Here is a 19,911-nt window from a genome sequence, read left to right as displayed (position 1 = left end):
TCTCCATTGGATTAATCCCCTCAAACATCTCAGTGGATGACCTTCAGAACTGATAAAATATAATTTTCAAAAAGTTAACATGTCTCTCTCATACAAATAAAATAAACACATGACAAAGATTTTATTCAACTTATTAATGAGGAAACCAGTAAGATATGGAAACTGCCTCCAAGAGCATGTGAGAAGCTGGGCATTTTAGCAACATTAAAATAAGATTGCTGCCAGAAGGGACAAATCTATAGAGACAGAAAATAGACTAGTGGTTGAAAGGGACTGCAGGGAGAGGGAAATAGGTGATGACCTCTGATATATAGAGAGTGTCTTTTGGGGGTGATGAAAATGTTCTGAAATTAGAGATTTTGGTTCACAGGTGTGAATATACTAAAACCAGTGAATTATGCATTTAAAAGAGTGAATTTTATGGTATGTAAACCTCAGTAAGGCTGTTTTAAAATGGGAAGTATAACTCCCAACTCTTCAGAGCTGAGCATAGTGACTTGCTTCCAGAAAGTTCAGTGTAGAAGGGGGTGGGAGGTGAGAGGGAAACTATGCAGTGGGGAAACCTGAAAACACTGCCTCTATCAGGTGGCCAAGGTCGTCAACCATCCTCAATCACATCGATACAATATACCCTTGATATGATGTGATTAAAATGGCACATTACCCACGTCTTTCTCCCAGTAACCCATAATTCCAGTCTTATCATGTGAAAAACATCAGATAAATTCCAAAAGGGAGGCATCCCGTACAATACCTGACAAGTATTCTTCATAACTATCAAGGTCATCAAAAACAAGGAAGGCCTGAGGCACTGCCATAGCCAAGAGGAGCCTAAGGAGAGATGACAGTTGTATGTAATGTCCTTGGATGAGTTCTTGGCACAAAAAAAGGACATAAGATAAAAAACTATGGAGTTGAGTCAATTATGTATCATCAGTGGGTCATTAATTGTAACAAACGTACCATACTAATGGGAGATGTTAGTAACAGGGGGAACGAGGTGTGGGGTATATGGAAACTCTCTGTACACTCTTCCCAATTTTTCTGTAAATGTAAACTGTTCTGAAAAATAAAGTCTTTTAAAAAATAAATGAGATCCTACTGTGCCTCTGGAAACCTTCTCATAACTTTCCCCAAAGTTACTAGGTGTTAAGAGAGAAAAAAGGTACTATTTTCAAATAAATTTTTTAAACACTGTGTTGAACAATATAAAAGATTTTTTAAATTACATGACTTCTCAGAGCCTTTTCATTCTTAATATAGGTAGTGGCTCTCTAAGCAGCATTTCACAATGTTATTTGACCCTTTCTTTGCATAACGCCTGCAAACACCCTTCCAATACTGAATATTCAATATTGTATTCAATATTCAATACAATATTGAATATTGTATTCTTTTAAAACAGTGGTTCCCAGACATGAGAATTTCATGAACCCTGTAGAATTTCTTTTTTCAAAAAGCTTGGGACCAAACATTGTCAACTTTTTATTATAGCAAATAGGGATTTTTAAAACAGAGCATTTTGCTGTCACCATTGTTTCCTAAAATAAAACATTTCAGTACCTCTAAAGGTGGGAAGTATGTAATTAATTGGAGAGCGTTCCTTGAAATGGTATACATTTGTACTCCATTGCCCTTATGTTTCTCATTTGGCTGTGGACTTCGTGAACCAGCTCGGGGCCTCGGACCATCACTTTGGGACCTCGGTTTCCTTGGGCAGTGGCGCAGTTGACTGTTCCTCCTGTGCTCTTTCCACAGAGGCCCTTGCCTTCAGCTGCTTCACCGAGCTCATGAAGAGGATGAACCAGAACTTCCCCCACGGAGGCGCCATGGACACGCACTTTGCCAACATGAGGTCGCTAATCCAGGTAGGACCTTGTGCTTTTCAATAATATAACTTATTCCAACTCAGCCCAATGGACCGCAAGCCAACTTAATAGCCACGCCTTGTTTAACTTGACTCAGTCTCTCAATCCTACTTAATTCAGCCCAGTTGAGTTAAACGAAAAAACTCAATTCAACTCAACCTTCACTCAACAGCTCAACTCCACTACATTCATTCTCACTGAGCATTTATTTGGTTCAGGCACTGTGGCTACACTGTTGAACAAGACATGGCCCTCGCCCTTAACAGGATGTTTGATTGTATTGGTCCTTTTCTGCAAAGAAATATTTGAGTATATTTCTCTCTCTCATACACACACACACACACACACACACACACACACACCCCTTTATTGAGATCAATTCGTATACCATAAAATTCACCCTTTTAAAATGTTCAGTTCAGTGATTTTTAGAATATTCACAGGTATGAGATCATCATCACTATCTAATTTCAGAACACTTTCATCACCCCAAAAAGAATCCCCATATACCCATTGACGTCAGTCTCTCTCCCCAGCTCCTGGCAACCACTAATCTACTTTCTGCCTCTATAGAGTTGCCTCTTCTGGACATTTCATATAAATGGAGTCACACAATATGTGGCCTCTTGTGTCTGACTTCTTTCACTTAGCATCATGTTTTCAAGGGCCATCCGTGTTACAGCATATATCTGTACATCTTTCCTTTTTATTGCCGAATATTCCATTGCATGGATAGACCACATTCTGTTTACCCATTCAGCCACTGATAAACACTTGAGTGGTTTCCACTTTTTTGCTATTATGAATAATGCTGTTGTGTACATTCATGTACAAGTTTTTATATGGACATAGGTTTTCATTTCTCTTGGGGATATACCTAGGAGTGGAATTGCAGCTGCACCAGTCTGCATTCCCACCAGCAACATATAAGGGTTCCAATATCTCTTCATCCTCACCAACACTTTGTTGTCTGTCATTTTTCTTATAGCCATCCTAGTGCATGTGAAGTGGTATCTCATTATGGTTTTGATTTGCATTTTCCTAATTGCTGCTGATGGTAAGCATCTCCCGTGCTTATTGGCTATTTGCACATCTTCTTTAGAGACATGATGGGGTTAGGTTGAGCTAGGTTGATTTCCATCTCAAATCCTTTGCCCGTTTTTAAACTCCACCTGGTTGTTAAGGGCTGTATGGTGTCTGGTGTGGGCACGTAGCATCATTTATTCAGCTGTCCCCTCTAGTCTAGCCTTTGCCCAGGAGGCTGATGCCTATCTTTCCTTTCTCTGACAGATCCTGGACTCAGAGCTCTTTGAGTTGATGCATCAGAATGGGGACTACACTCACTTCTACTTCTGCTACCGCTGGTTCCTGCTGGATTTCAAGCGAGGTACAGACTTCAAACTGGAAACTTGTTCTCAGACTCTTTGTAGCAGAATCTCAGGGGAAAAGGTACCGCGGAGGTGAGGCTGGGAGGGGTTGTAACAAAGCCAGTGGAAGAGAGTAATGCCCATTTGTTGAGTTCTGACTATCAGTTCACCCAGCTTATCTTGCAGAGACACTATACAGTAGGTGTTGTCACAGTCCCCATTTTACAGATGAGGAGACTAAGACTGAGAAGAACTAAATTCAGAGCTAGGAATAATAAAGCCGGGATCTGAGACCCACTCTGTCTACCTAAGCCCCGTTCCCTTCCATTCTATTAAGCTGCTTATCAGAGGCCAAGAACTCTGAAGCCCATAGAGCATCTTTCACACGTGACTTAGAAATGATGTCTGACACGGTGCATTGCCAATTTGGGGTGATGCTAACAATGGAGGTGCTTATTAAGGTCCAGGCACTGTGCTGAGCCATTTCTATGTATTATTTTTCAGTCCTTTATTACTATTAGTATCACCCCACTTACAGATGAGGAAAGAGGAGGGCTCATGGAGGGGAAGTAACTAGCCCAAGGTCACCTTACTAGTAAGTGATGGGGCCAGGATTCAGACTGAGTTTATTGGACATAGGAATATGTCCACTTTTCATTATTACTCTATTACTTTTCATTATTGCTTACTTTTCATTATTGCTCTATTCTATCTCTTTACCAGACCCAGAGGCAGCAGCCAGCTCTGCCTGGGTGCGGGGAGAAAAGTAGATACCCCCATTGGTGCTAAAAGAGATGGAGGGAGCAGGGAGAGAGGGGGACACTGACCAAGGGGCAGGGCAAGGACAGGTCAATGTAAATCAAATCTGCATGTGCCCGGTTCCTCCACTTACAGGATGTCAGTCAGAGTTGGAAAATTACAACCCACCTGGTTTGCATAGCCTATCTACAGAGGGGAAAACTGAGGCTTCTGTCAAATGACAGTGTCAGGTCTCCTGTCTCCTGGCCTGAGCTCTGTCCACTGCTCCAGGACAGAAGCGCAGACCACGGCTGGCCTGGGATCTCTCCAGAGGGAGGGCAGCACCGTGAGCTCAGTGACTGACTCTCCCCCTGCGCGTGTGTGTTGGTGTCCCGGCAGAACTCATCTATGATGACGTCTTCTCTGTTTGGGAGACCATCTGGGCAGCCAAACATGTGTCGTCCGCCCACTATGTCCTGTTCATCGCGCTGGCGCTGGTGGAGGTCTACCGTGATATCATCTTGGAGAACAACATGGATTTCACAGACATCATCAAATTTTTTAATGGTATCCACGTGACCAGGGTCTTATCTGAGGGGTGCAGGCTTCTGCAGGGCCCCTTCCTGGGGCCTGGAGAGGGATGGAGGGTCACTGAGACTGATGCACCATGAAGGGGATGGAGGAGGGTTCTCCCCACTTGCAGCTATTTCCAAATGGATGAGTTAACATCTTGTAATGCTGAGTGATCCCTGTATGTTTTTCTCAGGGATCTGGCAGAAGGGGCCTAGGTGTTGAAATCAGGCTCAGGGAGCATCCCTGGCTCTGCCATTAACCAGCTGTGCCATGGACACGTCACTTGCCCTCTCTCTAAACATCTGCTTCCTCATCTGGGAAATGGAGTAACAGTGTCTTCTTCAGAGGGTTGATATGTGTAGGGAGGGCAGATACAGGAAAGCAGTTGAAATGGCATGAAAAAGGCACAGTCTTTGAAATCAAACAGAGATGGATTCTGATCCCAGCCTTGCCACCTGGGAGCTGTGTGACGGGCAAATGACTTTATGTCTCTGGGCTTCAGAGTCCTTGGGGATAAAATGGTACTAACACCTCCCTCACGGAGATGTCAGGAGGATTTAATGAGACCACAAGGATATAAAGCCCATCAGTCAGGTGGTACTTGGCTCATAGCTGTTACTATGAATAAAAGCTGTTGCTACTATCAATATTATCACTATTAAAACATTTTCTTAAACTAAAGAAGGTTTTGGAAAAAGCAAAAGAAGAGAAAAGCCACCTGTGATGACCTTACACTGGAAACATTCTTCGTTTTCTTTAAAGAAGCTTTTTTATTTTGGAATAATTTTAGATTTAGAGAAAATTGGCAAAGATAGTACAGAGAGTTTCCAATACCCTTCACCCAGCTGCCCCTAATGTTATTATGTTACCTGATCCCCGTATGTTTGTAGAACAAAGCAATTAACATTGATATATTATTATCAACTAAACTACAGACTGACTTGATTTCACTTGGTTTTTAACTAATCCTTTTTCTGCTCCAGGATCGAATCCAGGAAACCATGCTGTACTTAGTGGGTTCATTTTTTTAAAAATGTTTTTTCCATCTAGTCTTTCTCAAAGTAATGTATATTTTTATGTTGTTACCATTTCAGAATCCAGTTGTATCTAGGGTTTTTTCCGCTTAATGTTTTAAAAACCATCTTCCATATAATCATTTTTTAAGACAGCAGAATACACCTCAAGTGACTGTTCATAACTTACTGAACCGTTCCTTCTGATGGGGCATCTAGGTTGTTTTCGGTTTGAGGGTGTGATTGAGAACCCAAAGCAATTCCTATCTTAGCGTGGAGGTTCTCAAACTTTCTCAGTCCACGGCACCCCTAATGTCTCTGTAAAGTTTTCATGGCACCCGGACCAAAAGTTCCATTCAGTAACTAGTTAGGTCCAAACCACCTAATAAGTATATCTATCCTAACAACTTAGTAGCCATTTGAAAAAATAATACGTGTAAGTCAAAAGAAAATCGTATTTTTATTTTATATTTAAATAAGTACAGTTACTGGGACTTCCCTGGTGGTCCAGTGGTTAAGACTCCGTGTTCCTGATGCAAGGGACATGGGTTCAATTCCTGGTCGGGGAACTAAGATCCCACATGCCACATGGCGTGGCCAAAATAAAAATAAATAAATAAGTACAGTTACTAATGGGTGTGTTCACCTGTTGGGCTTTGCACAACTTCTCAAACCTTGGAATCATTTTGAACCCCACCACCTTCATTTCCTATTCCACAGTGATTTTCATATGACACTTGCTTTTATCACGGCAACTGCTTGCTGCAAACCTAGTTTTTGCAAAGCTGTAAAGCCGTTAATAGGAATGTCATGAAATTTGCAAACTCACTCGCATTAGCAGTTTATGTGGTGTTCAGCAGATGTGGAAGATAGCTGTATTTCCCTCAAAGTTTCCCATGTGTTCACTGTGGCACCCTGGGATTCCTCAGCACCCAGTTTGGGAACCATGGTGCTAGTGTTTTTGTTTGTTTTTCTTTTTTTCTTCTACCAAATGATTTCTTTCTTTCCTGTTTGTTTGGTTTTTTTTGAGGTTCTTTTTTTTTAATGTTACTTATCCCTATTTTTATTTCAATTTTATTTATTTATTTATTTACTTGCCTGCGTCGGGTCTTAGTTGCGGAACGCAGGATCTTCATTGTGGCACGCGGGATCTTTTGTTGTGGCATGCGGGGTTCTCTCTAGCTGTGGCATGCGGGTTGTCTCTCTCTAGTTGTGGTGCACGGGCTCCAGAGCACGTGGGCTCTGTCATGTGCGGCATGTGGGCTCAGTAGTTGTGGCACGCGGGCTTAGTTGCCCCGTGACATGTGGGATCTTAGTTCCCTGACCAGAATTCGAACCCACGTCCCCTGCACTGGGAGGTGGGGACTACCACTGGACCACCAGGGAAGTCCCCAAATGATTTCTTTATGATAAATGTCTAAGGATTATTCTGCTTTGAAGAGCTGATCATTTTGTGTCACTCTTGACAAAGTGATTATTGGTGCTTTCTCCCCTCCCCTCCTCCTCTCCTTCTGTTGCTTCCTTCCTTCTCTACTTTTAAGCATCTACCATGTGCCTGGCATTGCTTTCTTAAAAGGTGTCCAGTCATTATGTTTGTAGGAGGGTGGTGGGAGGACCTAACATGTTTTTAAACACACACACTGAGAGCCAGCTTTGTCTCGTTTGATCTCACAGTAACCTTGTGAAGTAGGTACTGTTATGGTTCCCATTTTACAGATGAGGAAACCGAGGTCTAGAGATGCAGGCCTTCCCCAAAGTCTCTGCTTCCAGAACTGCTCTGGGGGTGATGCCAGATGATGATGATGTTGGGGATACCCCAGAGGCCTCTCCAGGCACTGAAAGTGCGTCCCAAGGATGGACAGAGAAAGAGGCTCATGAGATTTTGCTTCCGCCCTTTCAGAAATGGCCGAGCGACACAACACCAAACAGGTCCTGAAGCTGGCCCGGGACCTCGTGTACAAGGTGCAGACCCTGATTGAGAACAAGTGAGGACCACGTCACCCAGGCAGCGTCAACCAAGCCTCCACCCACCTGCCTGTCCTGCCTGCTTCTCCTCCTGGCTGCCCAGGGAGCAAGGTCCTGGCATCTGTTCCCAAGCATGGACCTCTGTGCAAAGAGAAAGTACCCCAACTTTGGCCACCAGGCAGGTGGGATCGAGGGGTTGCCCCTTCAGTTCAGCCTTATGTTTTCCTGTTTGACCAAAGATCGCCCAAGTCTGGGATTTCTCCCTTGTGGGAGTTGGGAGTTGCTGGTGTGTGGAGGGAACATCTTCGTTCATGGTCCCAGGAATGGTCTCCTCCCTCTTCTCTCCCATCCCTCCAACTGTCTTGTCGGATGAGACTTGGGGAGGGAACTTTTTGGAAAATGGTATAGGAGAGGTCTGTGGGGCTACCTCTGCACTCTGAAAGGAGTACAGAGGAGATGTGCAGAACGTGGCTGGAAGGTTGGCCTGGAGCAGAGCACTGTTGACATTTAATGCTTTTTTGAGGGATGCTGCCCTGTGCACTGTTGGAATTTGAGCAGCATCCCTGGCGTCTACCTACTACATGCCAGTAGCACCCTCCTCCCCAACCCCTTGTGACATCCCGGAGCACCTCCAGACATTGCCAAATAGCCCCATTTGAGAACCACTGGCTTGGAGGAGGGACTACAAATGTGTCTCCCTCTCCACTTTCTTTGTACCTGAGCCGCCTATATCCTGAGACTTTCTTCCGTTTAGAAAAGGCACATGGGGTCCTTTGCACATCTCTCTTGGGGTCTGGGATTTCAACCGTTGTATATTTCTCATTTTTTTCTCCTCCACCTGGCCCAGGAGAGACTTTTTTCTTCTTTTAAAGAAAGACGTCTGCCTGTGAGAAATGTCTGTAAGCATGAGATAGGCCTCTTCCGGGTCCTGCTCAGGGGCCCCTGGGCAGGGCAGAGTCCACATCCCCTTCCTCTCTTCCTAGGGAGGACCTCGCCTCTCCTTCCATACATCGGGTCTGATGTTCCAGAAGCTTGGAAGATGTGTGTTGGTGCAAGCCACTTGTTTAGGGAGGCTGGCTTTTCTCTAAGTGCCCTTGCTCACTCAGGACAAAGGAGGGAAAGGAGGACAGAGGATGGCCCAGGTAGGGTATGGCGGGTGTTTTCCTTGGGAAAGAAACATCAGCTGATGAACTGATGCCAGGGTCACAGACCAGACTGGAAATGGTCCCCTCCATGTCTTCACACAGAGGGTCACCAATCCCCAAACAGACCCTAAGCGAGCTAGTTTACCCTGCCTACCTGTCCTCCCAGGAGAGCGGTCCTGCCAGCCCTTCTCTTCCGAGAGCATACTGGAGTCAGGAGAAACAGAGTTGGGGAGGGATGCTCTTCCCAAGAATGGCAGGTAGGATTTTGGAGAGGGTAGGAGATTCGTCAAGCACTTTGAAGCATTCGCAGAGAGAGTGCATTAGTCCTTCCATCCTGAGCAAACCAGGAGAGGGAGTAATCCCCTGCCTGGCGTGCTTGTGAAGGCGCTTCCCTGGGACCCAGCACTTTAGGTTGCACTGAACTTCCGCCTGAGTAGGGTGTCCTGGGCAGGATGGATGAGACTAGACGGCCCTCGCTTCCAAAGAACGCTCTGTGAGAAAGCATCTCCTCGCCCTAGTCCCCCACCTTCCCAAGATGGGAGAAAATGTATGAAAGTCCCCTCCAGATAAAAGTTTATATTGCCATTCAACTGTTCACTACAGAGGATGTTATTTTAGCAAGACCCAGGTCCTAGACCTTCCGATTCTTACGTATTTTTTGACAGACTAGTCTGAAAGTACAGCACAAGATCTCTTGTCTGCTTTCTCTCGTGGTGTTCCGGAGAGCGTCGTGGTTGTGATTTGGAATAACTCCTATTTATTCGGCTTACTGTGTTTATTCGGATCTTTGTACGTTGTGTGTGTCCTTGTGTCCCTGAATCGTATGTGTGCGAGTTGTTTTATCTATGGAGTGCCCTCCTTTTCTCAGTGTTGCCAGCATATCTTGTTACAGTTTACTACAGAGTTGTGTCTATAGAGAGAGAAAATATATATAAACAGAAACGTGAACCTGGGTTATTTTTTGTTTCAGTGTTTGGGGATTTTCTTTTTAATTTGAAAGAAAGAAATGCTTGCTTCTGAAGACTGTGTCCTCATATCCCACCCTCCACCCCACCTCAGTGACCCAGACACAGAGAGGGACATATTCTTATGATAGCTCCCTGGTCTTTCCCCTGAAAGTTCAAGGCTGGTGAATCTCATCTCATCCTTTGTATCAGTTAGCTGTTACCACAAGTAATGCTGTGTAACAAACCACCCCAAATCTTAGTGGCTTCAAACAGCCATTTATTTAGCTTGTGATGATTCTGTAGGTCAACAATATGAGCTGGGTTCAACTGGGCGGTTCTTCTGGTCTCAGCTCAACTTCTTTGTGTGTCTCTGGTCAGCTGATGACCAGCCAGGCAACTCTGCTTTTGACAGTTGGCCGGCTGTTGGCTAGGATAGTGGGAGAAACTGGGCCATGTATCTCTCATCCTCCATTAGGCTAGCTCAGGCTTGTTTACATGGCCATGATGGCAGTTTCTAAGAGAGCAAACAAAAGTGTGCAATGCCTCTTGAGACCTAGGATTGGAATTGGCATAAAGTTATTTCTACTATATTCTTTTGGTCAAAGAAGTCATATGGCTGAGCTCAGATTGAAAGGATGGAGAAATAGATTCCACCAGTTGATGGGAGGTTTTGAAAAGTGACAATGAAAAGGGCTGTAAATACAGGCAGGGAAATAATTGAGTATTTTTGCAAACAGTCTACCACGTATCCCAAGGTCCATGCACAGGAGGGGTCCCAAGATGGTCAGCCATTGGAGTCAAGAGTATACCTCTAAGTTGATGCCTCACTGTATCCCCACTGCTGAGCTAGCTCCTCTCTCGCCCCCAGTGTTCCCATAGACCGTCAACTTATCTCCTTAATATCTATGATTCCCACTCATGGCTGCCATTCTAAACCACAGTCTTTGGGCAATGGAGACCTCGCATGGGTCTCCAGCCCCAGCAGCCTCTAACCATGTGCCAAGGGAAACTTCTGGTTTTCCGCTGCAGAAGCAAAGCTTGATTTAATCTAATGAGCACCCATCAAAACGTCAGGGTTTCTATAGAAAAAGTTAGTTTCCAAATAAGCCAGCAAAGTAAAGGAGTTTCAGGTGGCATTGGTGGCCTGGCTGAGCCCAAGTCACCACTTTCTTGGAAGATTGCCAGCAGAGGCAAGTCTGAAGCCACAAAGCAGCAGGCAGGTGGGGACTTGTCTTTTGCTGGCCCACATGGGGCTCTCTTAGTGGGAAGGTCTGCTTCTTCCTGGGAGAAGCTTCTGAGAGCAAAGACTGGTCCTGATGTTCTGACCATCCTCTGAAGCCACTGGTCTCATTTCCCCAACTGCAGCCATAGCCTGGTACACGTGGCCCTCCTCCTGGAGGACCCACTATTCTTGCAGCTGCCTGGCACCACCAGACCTGGGTACCACCAGCATACCTGTTATGTGTGTACAAATGTGCAGTTACGTGCACTATTGACTTACGGTAAAGGACGATATATTTTGTGGGGAAAAAATCCTAAGGGAATGTTTTGCTTTTGTAAAGGTTTTCCTAAACACATGCATTTGCACCTTGCACAGATGTGAGAAGATGAGTCTTGGGCCACCAGGCACGTTTTCGTGACTCAGCACGGATGGAGAAGGGGTCTTTTTGCCATGTGTACGGCACACACACTTGTCACTGTGGACTCCTCCTTCCCCCCTTTTCTTCTTCTTCCTCTGCCTCCTCCTCTGTCTTTTCCTCCATTTCTTTATCTTCTCCTTCCCCCATCCCTCCGATTCCTCTCCTCTCCTCCTTCTGCCTCCTTTCCTTGTAGCCGTGAGCATGTGGATACTGTCTGTCACCATGTCTTCTGCCTGAATGTTGCTGTTCTCATTCAGAACAACACTGCTGGGTTTAGACCCTCTGGCTGCTCTGTCATCTCTCTTCTAAATCACGTTCCATTTTCTTTTCACCTCAAGCTTTCCATTTGGCTTGTGGGAGAGGCCGTGGGGCAACTGAGAAGCACTTATGCAAAGGGTTTGGGAGGCCCCGACCATCTCATTTCAGAATGCTGCGACCATTTATGGCATCCTGTTTCATCTTCCTTCTTATCCCTCTCTCCTCCTCTCCCAGGCCTGAGGTCCCAGCAGCCCATTGGGGAAAGGAGGGGAGGGCACAGTCAAGGGCCGTGGGAGGAAGTGGTTTAGATTTCTTGCCTTTTCAACAGATACTCAAGTTTGAGAGACATTAGATCCATCAATCAATGAGTCTTCTCCCCAAGTTTTATGACAGCATCAAACTCAAGTCACCTGCAGTCCACCTTTATGATTTGGACCATATCTGTGTACCATCTGTACTATTCTATCTTTACTAGTTTTCTTTCTTCTTTTTACTCTTCGGCCACATCATGTTGCATGTGGGATCTTAGTTCCCCGATCAGGGAGCGAACCTGCACTCCCTGCAATGGAAGCGTGGAATCTTAACCACGGGACCACCAGGGAAAGTCCCTTTACTAGTTTTCTTTAGATCAACTCATTTTTTAAAAACTTCAAACTTATGGCAAGCTAGGATCATTTGCATAAACAGAAGATGGTTGTAAAAATAAATATTATTATTTTGCCAAAATACTATTTCCCACCAAAGACTTTCTGAAGCTTGCTCTCTTGCCGTTAAGAAGAGATGCACTAAGGGTTTGAGAGGTTAAAGATATGCTAGCACTAGATGAGCCTTTCTTCTTGGAGGACTTCAAGGAGGATTGAAGTGGGAGTGACTTTCTCACCACACCAACTAAAATCATGTCCTATATCTTTGTCCACATGCTTGGGGAGGGATGACTTAGGATCCCAACTCTGCCACTTCCTGGCTGTGTGGCTTTGGGCAAGTGACCTTGCCTCTCTGAGCCTTCGTTTTCATTTCTGTGAACTGGGGGTAATAATGCCTCCCTTGGGTCTGGATTCAGTCCTGGCCCCCATCTTTTCACTGGGACCCTCTGCCCCTAGCTTCACTGGGGATGATTTCCTGGTTGGGACCTCAGTTTCCCTGAGTTCCCATCATCTGTCTTGCTCAGGTTCTCAGGTGAATCTTTGACACAGCTCCTGGAGGAGAACTGGGGAAGGAATGAGCTCTGAGCCCTCTGGGGCTATGACAGAGCAACTGGAGTTAGGTGTGGTGAGGCCATCTGTTCTTGGCAGGAGCAAAACCCGCTCTGACTCTGCAGTTTGCATCGGGTTCTGCTGAGTCAGGGAAGGGCTCTTGGGTCTCTGTGCTGCTGGCTTTTAAGCTGCTGGACACATTGAGAGCTTGAGCCCAGGACAGGTAGAGATTCTAGAAGGAGCACAGCACAGTTTGATCCTTTTTGAAGTGCCAGCTTGCCAATCCATTGCTAAGTCAACCTAGTAGAATTCAAATGACCTACAGAACGATGCTGTTCCCTAGGGACTTTCCATTACATCGAGGTGCTGGGCAGGAATCCTCCAGTATCTTCCTGGCTTGCTTTATTCAGTCTTGTGGGCACAGTGATTTCCAGCCTCGGCAGGTAAAGGGCTCCTGCAAACAAATACCTCTTATTATGATGAACAGAAAAGAAGACAGATCCCTCTGTCTCTTGTCAAATAAAGACAGCGTCTGTGTAAATGCTTCTGCTTCATAGGCTGCAGATTTGCTGCCTTTGGCATTGCTGAAATTGTTGAAGGAGAAAATTAAGGAACTTGGGAGCTACTGTAAGGTTATTACATAGAGGGGGCGGCTCATCCCTAGCGCAGGTGGGTGACCTGAAGCTGAGTTTGGGCTTCTTCTTGGTGGCATCTACTTGCTGCTTTTTGCACTGGGATGCTGCCGGGGCCTTCTGGAATCTTCCCACAGAAGCCTGACTCACATCAAAGTGCTTCTGATGACACTTGAAACATACCACTGGTCTTCGAGTCCATTTGGATACCATGTGGTGGCTTCCTAGGTTTTCTATTACTTTATTCCATTATTCTATTACTTTTTAAAGTAATTATTGTCCTTATTGTTTTTTTCTGAAAGACGAACGCAAGCTGCATTCTCTGTGGCTTGTGTGTTTTCAAAATAATGGAATCACTCTAATAATATAATAGTGTTATTTACAGATGTTCTTAATTGAATATTTGAAACCAAAAGAGTTTGGTGAGCTGGGTCGGGGCAGAGATCACAAATTCAGGTGTTATTTTGCCTCCATCACAGAGTCTGACAGACCTGGATTCAAATCCCAGCTCTGCCACTGATCAGCTGTGTGACTTTGGGCAAGTGACTTTGTCTCTCTGAGCTTCAGTTTTCACTTTTGTGAAATGTAGATAATAAAGCTTCCCTTAAAGAGAGAGTTTGGTATCAAATGTTTTTGCTTGCCTGGCATCCTTGCCCCATTCTAGGACCAGCAACTTCTCCCCTCTTCTGGGGAAATGTATCTCCTACATTATAACTATAGTTACAGTCTAGTGAGATTGCTGACATGCCCCTCCCCCCAAGGTGGGCACATGACCCAGTTCTGGCCAATCAGATTCCTTCCCTGGGAAAAGAGCTGTTCACTCTTTCTTCTGGGCAGTCTAACTAGAGGGGTACCAGCCTGGAGCTGCCTGTGACTATGTCTCTAGCAGGTAGGGGAGCAGGCATGGCTGCATCCAGCTACTCAAGTGAAGTCTTTAGAGCTCCATCGTTGTCTGTCTGGTGGTTCCACTCTTGTCCATGTTGGCTTATACAGGTCCCATGCCCATTTCTAAACCAATCATTCTGACTGGGCTTGACTGGCCAGAAGGACTCACTTGTCCATCCTAAAGCCTGGGGTGGTCAGAGAGTTGCTGAAGGTCATTCCCCAAGGGAAGATTAGGGCGCTCTTCCCAGAGAAGGGTGATGGGTTTTGATAAGCAAAGGCAACAGACTGGCTCCATCCCTGGCAGAGAGAGCAATGTGTACAAAGGGGTGGAGCTGTGAAGAGACCTACTGTGGGCTCAGAATTCAGTGTGGCTGGAGGGAGACGCGCAGGGTTGGGTGAATGACAAGAAAGAAGCTGAAGAGAGAGGTTTGGACTGGATTGTGAGGGGCCTCGTGCCCCAAATAGCAGTGAAGTTTCCACATCAGTGGGATTATCCATGGAGGTGTGAGATAGGTCCTTACTGCCTGACGCCCCCCTCAATCCCTACCCCAGCACTGGACCAACTCTCATCTATAAGGGGCACTCACTAGGGGTTTGATGGGAAAATGAAAAATTTTCAAATTCTCCAAGAGGAGGAGTTATAAAAAGGGAGGAATATTTTTATTTTATTCTCTCATACAGAATATGCACATACTTATTAAAAGATGTAGTATTTGAGTGGTGACCACAGATTCAGAATTGCCCCAGGTACTTTTCATGAATAGATTTATCCTCACCACAGTCCTGTGAGATAGGGATTATAATAATTATAGCTAAAGTTTATTGAATACTAGTGCCTAACATCATGCTAAGGGCTTTATTTATGCACAGCATCTTAAGTTAATTCTCATAGCAACCCTATGAGGTAGGCATTATTTCACACACACACCCATTTTACAGAAGTATACAACAAGGCCCAGAGAAGTGAAGTGTCTTGTCTGAGGTCACACAGCAAGGAAGCAGCAGAGGTGGGATTTGAACCTGGGTGCGTGGTGATTTCATACAACGGTTGCATGGGCTCTTTTTGCTCCTCCTGAGATATTTTTATTTGCTCATTTCTGGCACCAGGATGATGCTCTCAGTGTCACTGGAGAAGAGGATGGTCCTTCGCTGGACCTCGGTCACGTGGAGCCACCTGAACGTGGGCAGGAGGCTGGCCAGGACTGTGTGGAAGATGGCAGTCACATAGCCCCAGCCCAGCTGGCACTGACCACTGTGGTACACAGAGGAGGCTAAGCAGGCTTCCTTGGCAAATGGGGAGGCCAAGCTGATCAGGAAAACCAGCAGGCCCACAATGGAGGCGATGGCTAGAAACAGCAGCAAGGAAAACCAGTGTGTCGGTCAAGGGGCTCTGGGCTGCCTTTCCATCCCAGGACTCACTCATCCACCCTCCTATCCACCCACCCATCCATCCATCCACTCATTTATTGGCTCATCTATCCTCTTATCCACCGATCACTCAGCTTAGCCTTCCACCCATCTGTCCATCTACTCACCCATCCACTCATTCTCTCCATTCCTCCACCTACCTATCCATTCACTCACCCATCCATCCATCCAACCAACCACCCATTTAGCCACCTGCCTTCCACCAATTCATCCATCCATCCATCCATATTCCAATCTACCCATTTTCCCCATCCTTCCACCCATCTATCCATTCATCCATTCTTCCAGTAATATGTCTATTGATGCATCCCTCAGCTCATCCACCTACTTACCCACCCTACTCCATCCATTCACCAACCCATCCATCTATCCATGCACTCATTCGTGAAAACTGTTAGGCACTCTGTCAAAGGTACTAATGATACTAAGAAAACGAACCAGACACCTCCGCACCTAGAAGGCACTCCCCGTGCAGGAGAGTCACGTGACCTGCAGCCACCCTTCAGTCACTCTCGTCCACTTGAAGTTCCCTACACATGCCTTGCTCTTGTCTCTATGCCTTTGCCCGTGATGTGATGTTCCCATTACCTGAAACCCCCTTCTACATTTGGTTAACTCCCACTCATCCTTCCAGATTCATCTCAGTGATGCCTCCTCAAGGAAGCCTTCCTTAACACCTTCCACACACTGGGTCAGGTACCGCTTGGAGTTTTTCTTTGCATCCTGTGCTCATCCTCTTGTGCCAAATATCCACTGAGTTATAACTGCCTAATACACCCCACCCCCATTAGACACTGGAGGACAAGTACTGTATCTCCATCTGTTGATTCAACAAATATTTAATGAGCAACTATTATGTGCAAAGTACCGTGTTAGATGCTGGTGATATCAAGGCAGACATGTCCTTGCCCTCATGGAGCTGATGTTCTAGTGGAGAGAGGTGCACAGTAATCAAGCAGGCAGGTAAGTGCTATGAAAAATGGAAAGCAAGGTAAGAGGAAGGAGACTCTAAGGAGAGGGAAGCTCCCTTACCTTGAGGTCATGGAAGACCCCCACTGAGGCAGTGATATTGGAGCAGAGCCCTTAATGAAGTGGGAGGAGCAAGATGTGAAGATCTGAGAAGAGAGAATTCCAGGCAGAGGGAACAAGCTTGGTTTTCACGAGCAACAGAAAGAAAGCCAGTTTGGCCGGAGCATGCTGAGCCTGGTGGAGCAGGTAAGAGATGAGGTCAGTGAGCGAATGAAGGCTTCATCGGTGGAGCCTCATCGGTAACGGGAAGTCATTGGCGCGGTTAAGCCAGTCCGAGTGGTATGGTCTGATTTCAGCTTTAACAGGACCCACTTGGCCAGAGTGTGGCAAACAGACTGTAGGGGGCAAGGGTGGCAGCAGGGAGATGTGTGAGGTGCTCACCTCTAAACCAGGTGAGAGATGGTGGAGAATTACTTGGATGAAGGTTCAAGCAAGACCTGAGCTAGATCATCCCAAGCCGATGTGTGAATTAGAGAAAAGCAGATGCAGCCGGGCAGACGCAGCCCTGCAGTTTCACAGCTTAGGAATTGGAGCATGGTTAGATTTCAGCAGCTCTCAGCCCTTAGCTGGATGCCCTTATGCAGTGCACAACCTGCCCAACTGTATATGATGGTCCTGGTAAAAATGATGCAAAGTGGATGGATGGGAGAGAAACAAAGGAGGACAGATTATTAAGACTGGGTTTGGATAAGGGCAAGAGAGGGTGATGTTAAGTATACCATTCCCTACCTCCAATATCTGGCTTGTTAAAGGACCTGGAATAGTCTACAATCCTAGGGTTTATCTCTGAGAGTCAACTAGGAGGCAAGACTCTGCTTACAGGCTCATTCATCCATCCATCCATTCATTCATTCATTCCACAAACATGTCTGGAACACATATGTGATAGAAGATTTACCTGCTGTTGCCTGCACCCCTGGCATTGGGCCACTGCCCCTCCTTGGGCACAGCCCTTTGGGGGCTAAGGCCCAGGACAGGAAGAGAATTGAGTTGAAGGCCAATAGAAGTCAGCCTCCAAGGAGCATCACAGCTGAGACCTGCCAGGAAGAGAAGGGAGGGAAGGTGTTGTCTGGGGTAGGGGCAGTCTCTGCTCTCTCTTTTTAACTGATCAGCTACTGAGTCCTCAAAATCCCACAAGGTCTGTGCTATTATTATCCCTGTTTTACATATAAACAAACAGAGGTATAAGGAATTGGAGTCATTTCCCTCAGAGCACACAGCTACTTAAGAGGTAGAGTCAGAATTAAGATCTAGATCTACAGCCACCATACCCTCCCTTTATTGAGTACCTGCTATACAGCGGAGTCACCAAGAGAGGCACCTTTGTGATCATCGGTTTTGAAGGCTGTGTAATCTTCCTTAGAGGTGCTGAACTGGGAGTCCCAACCCATTGTGCCCATTGTTGAATTTGGCAATTTGCAGTGACTTTCAACACCTTAGCTGTGGTTTTCAAACCTAGCAGCGCTTAGATAGAGGATGACCAGGTAGGTGTGTACAGGTTGTGCACTGCACAACTCCAGGAGATGCGTTTGGGAGTCATCACAGAAATGCATATTGACTACAGTACTTTTCCAGCAGATGGCAGTATAGTGTCCTGAAGAAGGAGCACCCTTTTCCTAATTTGTACAAAGGCACTGCACGCTGGCAGGTGCCTTCAGGATCATCCTGGGTGTTTGCTAAAATGCGGATAGCCAGACCCCACCCCGCACCTACCGAATCAGAGGTTAGAAGGAAGGTGGGCAGAAATTGGCTTTTTTCTTTTTTTTTTACTCTGATGGGTTTAAGAGTGCCCCACCGCCAGGTCCCAGTGAATTGATGAGACCACGCCTCACCTTCCAGGCAAAGTCAGGAATATCATCCAGGCACCTGAAGTTCCCGCAGCTCTGGTTCCAGCTGTTACCCTGAGGCCAGGAGCAGTAGGTGAGGACACCAAAGGAGAAAGTGTGGTGGTCTGGAACCAGGCAGGAGAGAAGAGGCTGAGGGCTGAGATGCAGGTTAGGGAAAGCCCCAGAGTTGCCCACAGGCTACCCATCATCAGGGGATGTCAGTGACCTAGAGGTCAAGGGACAAGATTAGTGGAAGGAGAGAAACAGGGGCTGGCAAAGGTGTCCCCCCTCCCCGGCCAGCCAGGGATCTGGTCCTGTCTTTAGATCACAGGTCATTAGCCTCCCTTCGGCCTGGGATGCACCTGGAGGTGTTAATAACTGGGGTGAGGGTGGGTCTTTTCCCTAACAAGTTCTGGAAGTCGAAACTCCAAATTTTAGAATGAATGTTAGTGCCTAAACAGACCTTGGAGCACAAGCAGTCCTCATGGGAAATGATCATCACTGGTCCATGCAAGCCCCCTCTCATGTGTCATTCATTCATTCATTTATTCCTTCATTCATTCCCTCTGCCCATCAAGGCTGGCACTTTCCAAAAGGTCTGCTTCTACCCAGAGGGAGCACCTTTTCCGAAATCACACACAGATGCTGTGTTTCTAGCAACCACCCTGCCCGGCAGCTATCTCCTCTCAATCCCTGACCATTATTTAATGTGTATCTTTTTGTATGGAGGTATTTTTTTTTTTTTTTTTTTTTTTTTTTGCGGTATGCGGGCCTCTCACTGCTGTGGCCTCTCCCGTTGCGGAGCACAGGCTCCGGACGCGCAGGCCCAGCGGCCATGGCTCACGGGCTTAGTTGCTCCGCGGCATGTGGGATCTTCCCGGACCAGGGCACGAACCCGTGTCTCCTGCATCGGCAGGCGGACTCTCAACCACTGCGCCACCAGGGAAGCCCCTGTATGGAGGTATTTTTGCAAGATCAATATTGTTCAGTATATGTGTATTTTTCATGCATGTAAATGGCATTGTTTTATATATTGCTGTTTCACGTGGTGCCACATATGACCCTTGAGGAATAGTCAGGTGGCACCTGAACCCAGCCTTAAATGCCAAGAGTTATTTAGTTTTCAATTCTCCTTCACTCCTTCTCTTTACACCAAGGAGAAAATTTCTGTTGGAGCTAAAGGGTCTTAATCATCTCCCAAGCATCTGTCAATCTCCTCTTTTTAAAAGACAGGGAGCCTTGAGCAGGCAATGGAGTCTAGCGAGATTTGGGGGATGTAGCTGGATTTTCCTTGTATTTGTTGTGGTGTTTTTGTTCTATTTTTTGGCGTGATACTGGTTATCCATTTTAAATTAAAATTATTTTAAGGAGAAAGAGAGTTGATTTCAAGTCCGGTCTTAACCA

General features: G+C 46.1%; 2 protein-coding genes across 8 annotated transcripts in view; one reads left to right on the top strand and one right to left on the bottom strand.

Annotated features, from left to right (window-relative positions):
* Positions 1 to 9,621, top strand: part of SGSM1 (small G protein signaling modulator 1) — an 85,476-nt gene extending 75,855 nt beyond the window's left edge. For 5 of the 7 annotated variants that reach the window (XM_067014266.1, XM_067014270.1, XM_067014269.1 and 2 more), the window contains 4 exons: positions 1,759 to 1,868; positions 3,159 to 3,255; positions 4,373 to 4,540; positions 7,460 to 9,617. In XM_067014266.1, coding sequence (XP_066870367.1) covers positions 1,759 to 1,868; positions 3,159 to 3,255; positions 4,373 to 4,540; positions 7,460 to 7,548 — 464 coding nt within the window. In that variant the 3' untranslated portion in view covers positions 7,549 to 9,617. Of the gene's footprint in view, positions 1 to 1,758; positions 1,869 to 3,158; positions 3,256 to 4,372; positions 4,716 to 7,459 lie in introns of those variants that run through there. The other 2 variants (XM_067014271.1, XM_067014265.1) reach the window with 2 other exon arrangements.
* Positions 9,622 to 15,307: 5,686 nt separating this feature from the next.
* On the bottom strand, positions 15,308 to 18,788 carry LHFPL7 (LHFPL tetraspan subfamily member 7). Its single transcript, XM_059039534.2, is given in 4 exon segments — positions 15,308 to 15,570; positions 17,580 to 17,718; positions 18,514 to 18,624; positions 18,627 to 18,788. Coding segments are annotated over 4 exon segments (603 nt in total). The 5' UTR covers positions 18,717 to 18,788.
* Positions 18,789 to 19,911: the final 1,123 nt, after the last annotated feature.

The sequence above is a fragment of the Kogia breviceps genome, chromosome 15, assembly GCF_026419965.1.
Source record: "Kogia breviceps isolate mKogBre1 chromosome 15, mKogBre1 haplotype 1, whole genome shotgun sequence".
Taxonomy (NCBI): domain Eukaryota; kingdom Metazoa; phylum Chordata; class Mammalia; order Artiodactyla; family Physeteridae; genus Kogia; species Kogia breviceps.
This window is presented reverse-complemented; position numbering and strand designations above follow the sequence as displayed.